The sequence below is a fragment of the Pleurodeles waltl genome, chromosome 5 (assembly GCF_031143425.1).
Source record: "Pleurodeles waltl isolate 20211129_DDA chromosome 5, aPleWal1.hap1.20221129, whole genome shotgun sequence".
Lineage (NCBI taxonomy): Eukaryota > Metazoa > Chordata > Amphibia > Caudata > Salamandridae > Pleurodeles > Pleurodeles waltl.
In genome coordinates, this window is record NC_090444.1 from 157,917,017 (window position 1) to 157,930,720 (window position 13,704).

The 13,704-nt window shown below is 43.7% G+C and overlaps 1 protein-coding gene across 5 annotated transcripts in view; it reads right to left on the minus strand.

Moving 5' to 3' along the window:
- Positions 1-13,704, minus strand: part of DISP1 (dispatched RND transporter family member 1) — a 499,375-nt gene that overhangs the window by 127,351 nt on the left and 358,320 nt on the right. For all 5 annotated transcript variants that reach the window (XM_069233843.1, XM_069233844.1, XM_069233842.1 and 2 more), the window contains one exon: positions 5,472-6,002. In XM_069233843.1, the coding sequence (XP_069089944.1) occupies positions 5,472-5,971 (500 nt within the window). In that variant the 5' untranslated portion in view covers positions 5,972-6,002. The remainder of the gene's footprint in view (positions 1-5,471; positions 6,003-13,704) is intronic.

The following is a 13,704-nucleotide window of genomic DNA, read 5'->3' on the forward strand; positions in this document are numbered from 1 at the left end:
GTTCCCACCCTGTGGTGCAGGGACCCCTAGGGGTCGGCGAAGCCTCCTCAGGGGGTCCCTGACTGCTGACCAAATGAAATAATATTCACAGATTAGGTCCCCAGCTCACCCAGTGGGGGTGTCCCACGGACTCCAATAATGATTCAGTGGGGGGTCCCAGTGTTCCAGTATTGATAAAGTTGGGGGTCCACATAAGTCAAAAGGTTGGGAACCACTGTGCTAGACAGATTAAATGCGAAGCATCCCAACCATTCTGAGGAACACTATTTGGTGAGCTAGTGGTGTGATTCCTCCCTAGGTACTTTCTGGATTTATGAATCTGAGCAGATACCTGTATAGAAACTCCAAATGCTGATTCCTCAACGCTCTTTGAAAGAGGGAGACAGATCCACTCAGATACAAATCCAAAATACCTAAGCCTGGAGGACTCTCTGGCATCTGATAAAAAGACTGGCTGGGCAACCAGGCCAACACTTGATCTGCTTGCGCAGACCGCATCCATCACCAACCCAAACGGCCCAAAACAATGAGCACCACAGGAGAGAAGGCCGAGGCAGCAGACATCCTCAACCCTCATATATATCTACGACTACATGCTACACCCTTTGGGGGACCAAATGAAAATAGCCAATCATTAAATTATTTTTAATGCAAGACGTGTAGATGACCTGAATTCCCTCTGTCCACCGGAAGCTCGCCCTTCCCTAAAATAAGACAACAAAAAGAACTACTATGCAATTTATAACTTAGCCATGAACACTGAAACATAATACAACAAACCACCCCTAATAACTCCAAACCCAAAGGGTTGATTGGGTGGAAAAAAGCAAGGCAGCTGGTGGCAGTCGAGCTGGGAGGTGGCTAGTTAAGAGGGTGCTTGACCTCGGCTCCCCCACCCTCCAATCATCCAGGCCCCTCCCTCTCACCTTGCCACCAGAAAGCTAAACTAAGTTAAACTTTAGCATACATCCCCTAGGATCAAAAGTGGCTGCCTCAGGTGAGGCTGCCATGTACAAGCGAGCCTCACTCCACAAACATGTCTAACCCCATTCAGGGTGAGCCTCACTTCATTTATACACCTTTCAGGAAAACCATACGCAAGACACCATATTGCTTACTGGCAAACCACACACAACGCCATGATGTTTAAATATTTATAAGCCTGCAGTCAAAGGTTTATAAGTGTAATTGGTTTCGCTTTTCCAACTCAATTATGGCTCCCTCAGTATATTTTCTAACAATATATAAAAAAATTGACATCATCTAATTGCAGTGGGAGTAGAAGAAAAAATCGTAAACCCAAAATGAACCAAAAAGTCTCACAAAAATTCTGGAAGCCTTCCCAACTGTAAAGGAGGGGTCAATCTTTTAGGGAAAATGAAAGGAGGCTCATGAGCTGTTGATTACTCACTAATACATATTGAAAGGCCTGAAGCCGGTCTGGAAAACCTTACGGGATACTGCTGGATTTCAGGAGGGTGATGCTCTGCGCTCACTTCCACCATCAGTGCCCCTCTAACTTTCATTTCTGTCCGAGATGCTCAAAGTGAAGGCATTATCAAGGCATCTATCGTCTGGTCACTGGAGGAGCTGGAGGAGAGTGGAGTGGGTTGAGGATGCCCTAGAAGAGGATGAAGGGATGTGAACTACAGAGGAACCTTTGGAAATTGGCTTAAATTGGTGTGGAGGCAAACGGGGGTCGTGCCCCTCACCCTCCCCAAGTAAAACAACAGGATTAAGTGTATGTGGGGAAAGAATACACTTGTGAGGGTGACTTCATCAGTAGTGATGTCATGCACAGTTGTTTTCATCAAGCGTGAAGTGCCAGTAATTCATGCTGTCAAATTATGTCAGAACCACATAACAAGTCATTTAGGTCACTGTTGCAAAATGAGTATTTATTTCAACAAAAGAAAAGCCTCAAAATTACAATAGATTCATTTATGTTACTTTATTTAAACGGATAGGTTAATGTATACATTCGCTGTTACACGTTCTCTGGATACAATTACTGCTTAATTTCTGAAGCACCTCTGCTCGGTCACACATGCAGAAAGATTGTAGACATCAGGGTTACCTTTTGGTATAAATAATGCATATTGAAAAACAAGCATACCCCAGAAAAATGCACTTAAGCGACTCTTGTAACCCACTATAATTCTATATATTTCTATTTTTTGGCCCTGGGTATGCAAAGTTGGCGAACCTCAATTCGCCCAATTCAGGTTTTCTTTTTTTTTTTTACCAACCTCTGGAACATTCCAAAGTGTATACAAAAACAATAACGTGTACAAATATTCACACAAAAAAGTTTGTTTTCAAAGAATAAAAAATTCTCATAAGACTCTTTGCAAACCGACTAATAGAATATACGAAAATTTCGTAACAGCATTAGGTTGCCAAAGTGTAAACGCTGCACATGTCCTAAAGCAGGATTTAAATTCTGCATCTCAAGTGAACATGCGTCTAAGAAATGGATTCCGACAAGGAGGACAGAACTGGGTCTACGCCCTCTTGGATATCAACAGTGGGAATGAGGTTGCACTGAATGAAGCCAACACGCCAGTCATGCAAGGCGCTTCACAATGCATCACATGTGCAAGCGCAACTGCTTAAATGCACGCTCGGGCCCACCGTGAACACGACACTTTTAAACACACACCAGCAAAGTGTAGCGTGCTATCAGGGTGGAAGAGCACCCCCTCCCCCCGCCACCGGTAAGTAAGCGCTACACAATCTGCAAATAATGTCTCTTTCTACAGTTTTACATCCTCAGACCGCAAGGTCTTTCAAAGCCCCTAACCCTTAAAACTCTGTATGAAACATTCTGCTCGACTTAAAGCTATTCTCTCTTCTATTAAATGACACTCTCCGTACCGTTTAACTTCAGCATGCCTGCTCTTTCGGAGCATAACCTACTTTAAGATGCATGCCTGTCTGCCATATTCTGTTATTGCATTTTTGCCAATTGCCCACATCTCGCTTTATCAATCACGACGTCTTCTTTGAAACCAATGTCCTGAAACCCAAGAATAATACATCTCCTCGAGCCTATCAATTCATCCCACCAACTATCTGCATAAACCTATACGCGCCTCCACTAATAATCACGCCTAACCTCTATTCAATTAATCTACTCCAAAAAGCAACAGCTGGGATAGCCTTAGTTTCAGGAGTAGTGGGCTACTTGCCCCAAAGCATGTATGTGTCCTTCTATAGCATGAATCTAGCCATTGGAGTCCACTACAAGGTCAACAACAAGCCTAAAGGCAGCGAGTGATCGGGGGTGGTCTCAGGTAGTAAGTGTCAAGTAAATGCAATGCCAAGATTCGGTTCATGAAGTCCTAAGTAACTCTAAAACCAAACAGATGCATTTCAAGGCCGAAAGAAAGCATGGCCTTACGAGCCGCATAAGGTATCAGGCAGGGCGTGGAATGCACCTCAGACTTATTTGCACCTGAAAATGGCTCATTTACTGTACAAGACAAATAATTATTTTGGCAAACATAGCATGATCCCTCAGAATATGACCTTCAAACAAGTCCAAATGTTGGAATGTTCTGTTTCACGTTGTCCTCCAGAAATGAAAAGCCGTGCTGATATTTCACAGATGAAATAATAGCACTAGAATAGCAAGCCAGTCGAAAACAAAGACAATTGTCAGTCTGGGTGACCTTACAATGCGTGAGCAGGCTCTCTGTGAGCCCCGATTTGAACGCATTAGTTTTACAGGAATACACTGGATGAGCTAGAGACCACTGCCAAGAAAATATCAGCCAGGATGAACTCGCCACTAAATTATTACATGATCAATAAACTGATGTAAATTCAAAAAAATGTTCGCCGGAAACCCACAACCTGTGGGGTATGGGGGCAGCAGGCAGGAATAACTGAGTCACAAGGGCAGAGTCACGAGGAGAACAGTCGGTGACAGTCACTGTCTAGGCATCTCCGCTCTCAATGGGCGTGTACCAGTAAAACTACTGTGGCTTACAGGTCGCAGGTGGAGCCCACTTTACAGAAGCATAGGGGAATACGGCACTTACTGTGGGCGCCTCTCTGCTCTCTGATGCTGCCACAAGAGGTGGTCAATGCACTTGCTGCCGAGAGCTGGAGTAGGTGGGCATGAGATCAAATCACTGCAGGTACCTTAGATGGTTGATGTACTTGTAGTAGATGATTGCACTCGAAGTGGAGCTCTCAGCAGGAGAGCTCAGTGTCTTAATCTGTTTCTTGCAGGTGGTTAGCCTGTAGGTCACGATTACCTATTTGGGAATAAAAAGCTCACCGGGTCTGCGTTACAGTTATCCCTGCCGTGTAACTTGCCACAGGTGAACTTGAATTCTTTAAGAATTCAACTCGCTCAATGTTTCGATTGACTAAAGTTGACAAAATCAGTATCACAGAGTTGCATAACAAATCCTATGGTTAAGTCACAAACAATTATTTAGTTTCATTTGAGTGTTCGAGAAATGGTCATTATTAGAGTTATTACATCTAGAGGTCAGGATATTTAGAGAGCTTCCGAAAGTAAATTGCTTTCAGATCTTTGTTTAGGTCCTGGAAGCTTTGAAGTGACTCGCAGACAGCATCCCTGCTTCCGCTGAAGGCCATTCACTCTGGTGACCAGAAATAAAAGATCTGGTTGTACGTACAGATCGTCAGAAAGTAAATCGCTTTCAGGGCGTGGTTTACCTCTTGGAAACTTCTGAGTACTTTGCAGAGCGCATCTCTGTTTCCACTGAAGACCGCTCAGTCTGGAGACCAGGAATGGAGGTTCTAGCTGATCAACCTTTGAACTCTGACAGCAGCCTCGTAGCCCGGAAACACTCTGGACCAAAGGAATTATGGACTGAGTGCTGCGCTGGTTGGTGTGGCCTGGTAGCGGGACGCAACTGTCCCCCTGCTACGATCCCCTTTCTTCGACCTTCTCCAAGCAGGCGGCCGCTTCGGAAAGCGAAGCACACAATGGAAGTGCCCCAGAGACAGCACGCCACACTGGTAAACACAGCGAGGCGCAACGACTTTCCAGTATAAGAATAGCCGCTGCAATCCAGATGGGCCCCACTTAATACCGATAATTTCAACATCCATAAACCACGTGGTTCAGGTTCATTAGCTACATCCTTAATGCAAAACACCTGCAAATCCAGAAACAGTTCAGGATAAGACACTGGCCATGGCCGCAACAAGGGAGGAGGGAAAAGAACTTGGATAGAACTGAACTACGCAATTTAGCCTGAAGATGGAAAACATAGGAATAAACAAAGCCAGTCTTCTAATCATGCAAAAAGAAACAATTACATCAAGCAATGAGCGTTGCTCCGCAAGTCAGGAAAACTATTTTTAGTTAAAATGTTTTCTTTTTCACTTAACCCTATTAAACAAATCTAAATACAGAACATGTGCCCCCCCCCCCACCCTCCGATGTTGTTTAGCCGGGCCAACACTCTGCAGTGCAGTCGACTCACCTTATATTGGCAACGTGCTGCGGCACAGGCTGATGCTGAAAATGGTCAGGCCACTGATGATGGAGACAAAATGAGGGGGAATGTTGGAAACAGCAGGCAGTCTGGTACATGGGGGAATGATTCTGGCAAACAGATGCTGCTGAATACTCGGTGTGGGTCTGCAGGCAACAGGAAGTCATAGGAGAGGGAGCCATGCTGCCAGCCAGTGAATGACAATCTTGCGGACTGTTGTGGCTGGTGAAAGAATGATGGTGTGGACAATGGTGAAAGCACGGGGAGCTCATGGCTGCAGTTCTTTGGTTGTCTAGAGGCAGAGAAGATGGCTTCACTGTGCCATTAAGATGCAGGCATCCATTAGGACTCACTTTTGCTCTTGGAGCGTCCTTGGCTGCGAGCAGGTGGGCTGCTGAGTCTCCGTCGCCGGTGGCTGGGAAAGAGAGGCTGGTGGCATTGGATGGGATGCTGCCATTGCCGAGGACCACACACTCACTTGTGGCCATCCTCCAAGTCCTCAAACAGCCAGGGGTGGTTCTAAGGGAAAATAACATAAGTTTTGCATGGGGTGGAAACATGACTTCAGCAACTGTCAGTGTAACATTTATAAACAAAGGCTATATTAGAAAACGTCTTAATAAAGCATGACAGGCTGCTGCTGAGAGACGTTACAGGCATTAAATGCTCTTTGCTTGAGTTGTTGGCCTAAGGCATTGAGCATATAGAAGTAGAGAGGTCAATTAACAATCAATGAGCCAGAACAGCTATGTTATTAGAACATTTTATCCATTGATGGCAGAATGTTTTGCAATTAATCATGCAGAAACAGAAAAGGAAACATTTGGATTTTATCTAAACAGTTTATTGACCATCTCTGAAACGACTTTCTCAATGGAGTTAGCAATATACCATTGTTCTAATACTGGCTAGGATCACTCAAAGTTATCTTAATAAGAGACACACGTCTTTATCGCTTCCATGTGGTGTTCTTCAGGGCTCTTCACTGAGCCCTACACTCTATATTTACATGGCATTCTTGACTGCATAGATCCACTGACGACACACAACTTATTGTGCCAATCAGTGATGGCGTTGAAGAAACTGCACATTGTTTTAATAATTGCTTAGGAGCTACAGTAGGCTGGATGAATAACAGTCTTGTGCTGAGCTCTAATAAAACAGAGGGTTTGCTGCTCAGTAAAGACACCACATTTTGGAATCATTCATGGTGGCCACAAACACATGGCCCTTTTCTATCCCAGTACCTTTGGTTTGAAATCTGGGTATGTTCTTTGATGCCAGTCTTTCTTTTAATACAAAAGCTAACTTTCTTCCTTCTGCTATTATCAACTTTGTGTTCTTAAAAACTTTCTTCCTTTCACACCATACAATTTGCAAAAATCAGTTGTTACTGCTTTGATTCTATCAAGATTGGACTATTATAATGCTTACATTTGGGCATTCAACAGTGCTCCTTATGTAAACTTTAGAGTGTGCAAAATGCAGTGGCACAACTTTTAAAGAAAATCCAGACATTTGAGTCAGTGTCTGAGGCACTGCAGGAGCTCCACTGGCTTCCTGAAAAGAAGAAGTTGTGTTTAAAGCCTTATGAGAGTACACAAATCACTATATGGCAAAGCCTCAGCCTATTTTGCTAGGCACTGTATCTGGTATGTTCCAATGATACCCCTCTGTTTAGCACTTTCCAGGTTTATTAATGTTTCTAGATTTAGAAGAAGCTGCTGTGGAGGTTGAGGTTCTTTTGTCTCAATTCTGGAACAAGCTACCCTTTTTGTTGAGAAGTCAGCCTACCCATCTTTGCTTTAGGAAGCTTCTTAAAACATGATTGTTTTCTCATCCTTAATTCTTTGTTCGCCATTAGTAGTTGCTCTGCTTCTCTGTTCCTCTTTCTATATATGTGGACTTAGCGCCCCAATGCCGTTTGGTATTCATGCGCTTTATAAGAATTATCAATAACGAATCACAGGTAATCAATGTCAAGAACTCCATGCGTTAAATATATATATATATTATAAATAGTCAGCAGTCAATGCTTTCTCTCAAGTTCAGATGAATATCATCGAGGAGCACCTAAATTATGTTGAAACTTTTAGACTGACCTAAAATGTACCCACAATCACAATTGTCAAGAGCATTCTATAGTGAAAGTTACAGACCCACATTCCTAGATAGAGGGTAGTTATAAAGCCCCATAACTGTTTTCTCTTCATAAATAATGGCATTGGATGGAGTCAGGGGTGTGGAATTTTATAAAATATCTACTTGTCCAAGGACAGGATGCTTCAGAAACCTACTTGTCCTGTTGCAAATTAAAGCCTCTGTTTTGGTGCTATACAGCAAAGTATCAAATTATGGCAGTGTTCTTATTGTATCAAAGCTCTGACAACAGCCTCGCCAAATATGCCAAGGCTCTTATGTAAAGGCTTGGATGTTAGCAGGTCTCTAATTTTCCCATCTTTCTGGAAACCAATGTAAAGAGTGACAAGCAGTACTTCCAAGGTTGTAATACACTGCATGTCATGTCTGTGCACTCCCACAAACCTACATGTTAAGGTATTCAACAACTCCTTCCAATCGATCCCACACGGGAAAAGGTTGGGAATTTACTTTAGACAAGCACAGAGTAAAATGCATAATTGGGTGAAAAAAGGAGGTAAAGTGAAGGAATTTACAATCACCCAGCAGATTTTCACATGAGAAAATATGTCCATGCCTACGTCGAATTCTTGTGAGCTCCTAAAAGTCGTAAATCAGTACCTATATGTGTACTTTTACCCCCTAATTTACTTTCATAGTGCTCCTATTGCTGCTCTGGTGCTCTTTCATAGATTATCCATTATTAATTTATTTTTCAAGTATTGGCAAGGATCAAACCTATTTTACTTAAATGAAGACTCAGAGAGAAGGGTTTAACACTGCACACTAGTTTAGGAAAAGTTTTTTCTGTAGTGCACATTTTAGCCTGAAAGATAACAAAGACCAATCCTCTTCGTGTATTTGCACATAATCAGGGAGCATAACAAATAGTCTCAAATTGTTAAACGCAAGGTGAGGTCACAGAATTTGCTTAGAATGGTCACCCTAATTGTAGACTTTTGCATTAGTGAATCATATACACAAATATGAGCATCTTCTGCATACAGACAAGTCTTGGGTTAGTGGCTGACAAACCTCTTTCACAGACTTGTACCGTGCTACTGTAAATTGACAGCCAAAGGGTTTGTTCCGCGGGAGGTTGGCCTTAATTCTCCAGAGGACAAAATAAACATGACAGACCTGCTGTCCTTGATCTCAAACAATATGTCTAGTGTGTTGGCACATGGAAATGCCACATCCCTGAAGGAAAGTATCAAAGTTGAAGGGAGACCCTAAAAGTGTGTTCTTCTATTAAAACCTCTGTAAGGACTTTGTCGTTGGCTAGTGAATGATATCACCTAGGTTTTCTAAATTTGGAAGGCAAATAGTTGGCTTGATACAGTAATGTTTTGCATGAAATGGAGGCATTCTGTTGACAAAAATGACAACATATTAAGTAAAAGGAATACTCAGTTAGCTGCCCACAACAACATATTTTTTATCAACATTGTATCAACACTTCATAAAGTAAAATTAATTTGAGTATTACAGAAGATGGAAATTTAAACGAAAAGTGTACACTTACATATATTCGGGTAACAAAGTTGAAAAAGTTTCACAATTTGCTGGCTGTGGTAAACAGGAAGCTTAGCTCCTGCCCACTCCTTGCTCCAATCTAACATAAATATCCGCCGCAAGTGGCTGCTTAAGTACATAAGCTAGCGAGTTGTCAGGTTTTGCAATCTTTAAGTCTTGCAGCTTAAGTAGTAGTTATTTATGGTGGGGTTTTATAGAAGCGCTGCGTGCCACTTTTTAGCTGGTTCCGAATCCTACCAAGAGTAACAGAGAAGGAATGTCCGACAGATTGAGTCCAACCGCTAAGAGAGTGCCTAGTCTGATATCCAACGCAGCCTCCTCGTACAGGAGGTTCTGCTGAAAGCAAGCTTTCATATTTCAAACTTTACTGTAATGCCGGCACCAAGGCTAGGCCTTAAGACTTGAGCTCAGTGTGTTCCAAAATCTAAGGTCTTAACTGCCAGGGTCCCTTGTTGTTTTATCCAGGTGTTTGCTTTTTAGGTAATTAGATGTGCAGCTGTTGAACACGAGGAGTGCATGGGGTGTTGTTTTAGAATTAGCTTGGCCATTTGAACCAGTAGGCCTGTACAGAGCTATAAAAGTAATCCTTGCTTGTACTGAGAGCTAGCGTAGAACTTTCAAGGCGGACTTTATAGGGTTTCCTCTCCATGTTAAGCTTAATCTGGCTTCTTGGTTTGGTACCTTTCAATGTAGTCTGTATTGGGACGGGAATTGCTTACAACTCACCCAGAAGAATATCCTGGTAATAAAGCAGGAGCTGCATGGGCCAAGCCAGTGTCAGGGCTACGTGAAGAGCCACGTCTTCCGCTTCTTCTGATACTCATGAATGAAGGAGAAGGCTCTAAAGTGCAGAGGCCAGTCATTCCAGGCTTAAGGTGGGAGGTGGAAGAAAGCTTGACTCCCTGATCTGGTTCTCTATGTGTGTGTGCAAGGCGTGGGTGCAAATAAAAGTCTGGCTGAATGGAAATATCTATTAGTGTTGCAGAAGTTAATGCGGTTGTTATGGTACGGGGGGGCCAATGTGGAATAAGACTTTGCATGTGTGCCTGAGGACCCTGAAGAGTGCTTGTTTGTGGATTAGTAGCTTGTGGAGCTCTTTAAGGTGCAGGGCGATGTGAGTACGTGGAAGGAGGTTGAGGATAAGCCTGGCCACAGAGCTTTGTATGGTCTTGAGTCTTCTACCAAGTTGAGCGTTGATTACAGTAGAGAGGGCATTGCCATATTAGGGCTTGCTGGCAATGACAGTTTGGGTGATGGTTCTGCCAGTGTTAGTAGGAAGCCATTTGAAGATCTTCTTGGGCATTTGGGAGTAGGAAACTGAGACTGCATTCACTTGGCCGGTCATGGGGAGTTGGTTGTTTAAAACTATTCAGAGGTTCTTTGCGTGGCCTGCCAAAAGGGGTGTACGACTGAGTTAGGCAGGCCATCAGGTGGACTTCCAAAGTAAGGTGTTTTTGCCAAACATTATTACTTCCATCTTCTCTGTGTTGAGCTTAAGGCAGAAGATTTTCATCTATCTGGTGACTTCGGTCATGCAGGTGGAGAAATTGGTCCAAGTGTTTGGCATCTTGACACAGAAGAATCCATTTATGTTTGCAAGAGTCTACTCTTACTATTGCCAAGGCTCTTGTCAACTCCCCCCAAGGTACGGTTGGATGAGTATGAAGATGGTTTTGAATAAGAGTTGCAGGTGGAGTACTTGGACCACTGCTTTAGGGTCATGGATAAATGACAGCTGCATCAAAAATGACAGCCATGTTCCTTATTTTTAATACTGTAGGAGGCGGTGCTCCGAGGCTGGAAGCTTTGATTTCTGTTCTGCCCAAGACCAAATTCTTCCATTCGGACAGACGAAGTTCTCAGTCTTCCAGTGAAATACATGGTTGAGTTTAAAGGCGAAATCAATCTGGTTTGTAGACTGATCTCCAACTGACAGCACACTTAGTACATATAAATATATCATGCCACATTATTGTGCATGTAAAAATGCCAATATAGTCTATCATCACTATGTTAAGATGCTTGTGTAGTTGGAGCATTATACAATGACCCACCGGGAGTGCTGATAACATGTTTACCACAATAGGAAGTGACTGTGACAGCAATGTACTGGGTGACAGCAGGTGAAGAGGTAGATTCAAAGAACAGCATGAGACACACAGCGTGTGCAAGGACTGCTCCCTTTCTCGGTCTCCGCAGGACATCATGTTTCAAGTTACAAGTCATCATACACAAATGTGGTGGGCAATGGAAGTATAAAGGGTAAACCTTCAGAAGGCTTCATCTCATCTCATGAGAGCCAAGGAAAGGTGGAAGGGGGTGCAGCTAGTGAGACAGTTCTGCGGGAACAGCTGAGAGGGTGATGTCCTGGGCCGCAGCACGGACGGAGTGCAGTCCGGGGTTACAGGGTACAGCGCCAACAATTGACCAGGTACTGTGATAAGGAGCCTGTTTTAACCACATGCCCTAACCTGGATTGCCTTTGTGATTCTACCATGGAAGGAACGTTAACATTTTTCATATGTAGTCCTAAAGGGTTTTTTGGGGAAGGCAGAGCAGCATCTCGAGTGATGGTGATAGCCATAGCTGTGGGAGCCACTGGGTGTCCCGGTGTAATCGTCATGGCCCACTAACACTGCAGAGGTGTGCAATCCCTGCATCGTTATTTGCAATACAGCTCACGGTGCACTGTTTGCAAGTAAGCATCAATTTTATTTATGGATTGTATTATAGCGCAGACTCCACTCAGGTGGGTTTCAAAGCACTGTGCAGTCTGATATCCAGATAGGCCAGCAGGACATAATTCCACAAAGGTAAAAAGGCTAACAATGGTGCATTTGATAACAGGAGGATGCGTGCTACCATGGACATATTTAGTACTGGGTAAGAGAAACGGGTGGTTTGGAAAAGCAGCATCACAACTAATTTTGGTTGCAATCAGATGAGCGCAAATATTACAGGGGCACTGAACAATTAAGTCAAAACTTGGCAACCCATGGAGTCCATTCAACAGCAGAAGCCAGAACATGTTGACATTAGCAACACAGAGAACTGCTCAGGCCAAAAAGGAGCATGGAGAGTCTGATAGGGGAAAGATTAAAGTACACAATCGAAGAAATGTATACCGTAGAGAAGAATAGATAATAATGAATACAGAGTGAAGGAGCAGTCCTAAAGGGCGAGGGAAATGTCAGGAAACTAGGCTGGCTCAGGGGTTGGGACATAAAACACCAAGCAATCAACACTGCAATGTTACATAATGGAACCACTCCACCGTGGACTTCAAGGTCATTAGAACGCAAACTTAACTTCGTTTACAAATTATTAGCACTCCACTGTGGAGCCTATTACAACATGGTAGTCCAAACTCATGAAAACGGGCCATGCACACCCCATCCTCGAGGCTCTTCATTGGACCCTGGTGCATGCCACTTCTGAATCACAATGTATTCTTATAGATTATGGTTATTAGCACACCACTAACCCTATGCAAAGAAGTTAAGATGAAAAAAAGAAGTTGGGATCAAAACAAGCCTCCGTGATACAGTAACAAAAGGACAGTGGGCACGAGGAGAATAAATAGCTCAAAATAAGGTGCCCCTACCAACCACTGATGGCCCAGCTGAGCTGGCAGGAATACAGGAAAGATCTTAACACTTGTATGTGGGAATTCTACTCACAGTCAGGGACAGGGTCCCATGGAGCCCCAAACTGCCACGTCCGACACACAAATTCACTCTCCCCTGGATGAGTCTATCAAGTGGATCTACTGTTGCCCTAATAAAACCAAGGAGACTTCGGCATCAAACAGTCTGCACAGTGGAACCTCTGTAGATACGGACCAAGACAACACGCCCAAATACAACCAAGGAGACTTCGGCATCAGGCGGTCTGCACAGTGGAACCTCTGTAGATACGGACCAAGACAACACGCCCCAATACAACCAAGGAGACTTCGGCATCAGGCGGTCTGCACAGTGGAACCTCTGTATATACGGACCAAGACAACACGCCCCAATACAACCAAGGAGACTTCGGCATCAGGCGGTCTGCACAGTGGAACCTTTGTAGATACGGACCAAGACAACACACCCGATAAAACCAAGGAGACTTCGGCATCAGGCGGTCTGCACAGTGACACCTTTCTAAATATGGACCAAGACAACACGCCTCAATACAACCAAGGAGACTTCGGCATAAAGCAGTCTGCACAGTGGCACCTCTGTAGATACGGACCAAGACAACACACCCGATAAAACCAAGGAGACTTCGGCAGCAGGCGGTCTGCACAGTGACACCTTTCTAGATAAGACCAAAACAGCACTCCCCTATAAAACCAAGGAGACTTCGGCATCAGGCGGTCTACACCTTTCTAGATACGGACCAAGACAACTAGTTGTGTCAACACGCACCATTCTGAAACACCATCTTTAGACTGCACAGACATCTTATTGTTACTAAAGTATAACTCATATTATATACAACAGGTCCACATTCTAGTGAACTTCAGACACAAAGTAAAGGATAGAAAAAAAGACTTAAGAAG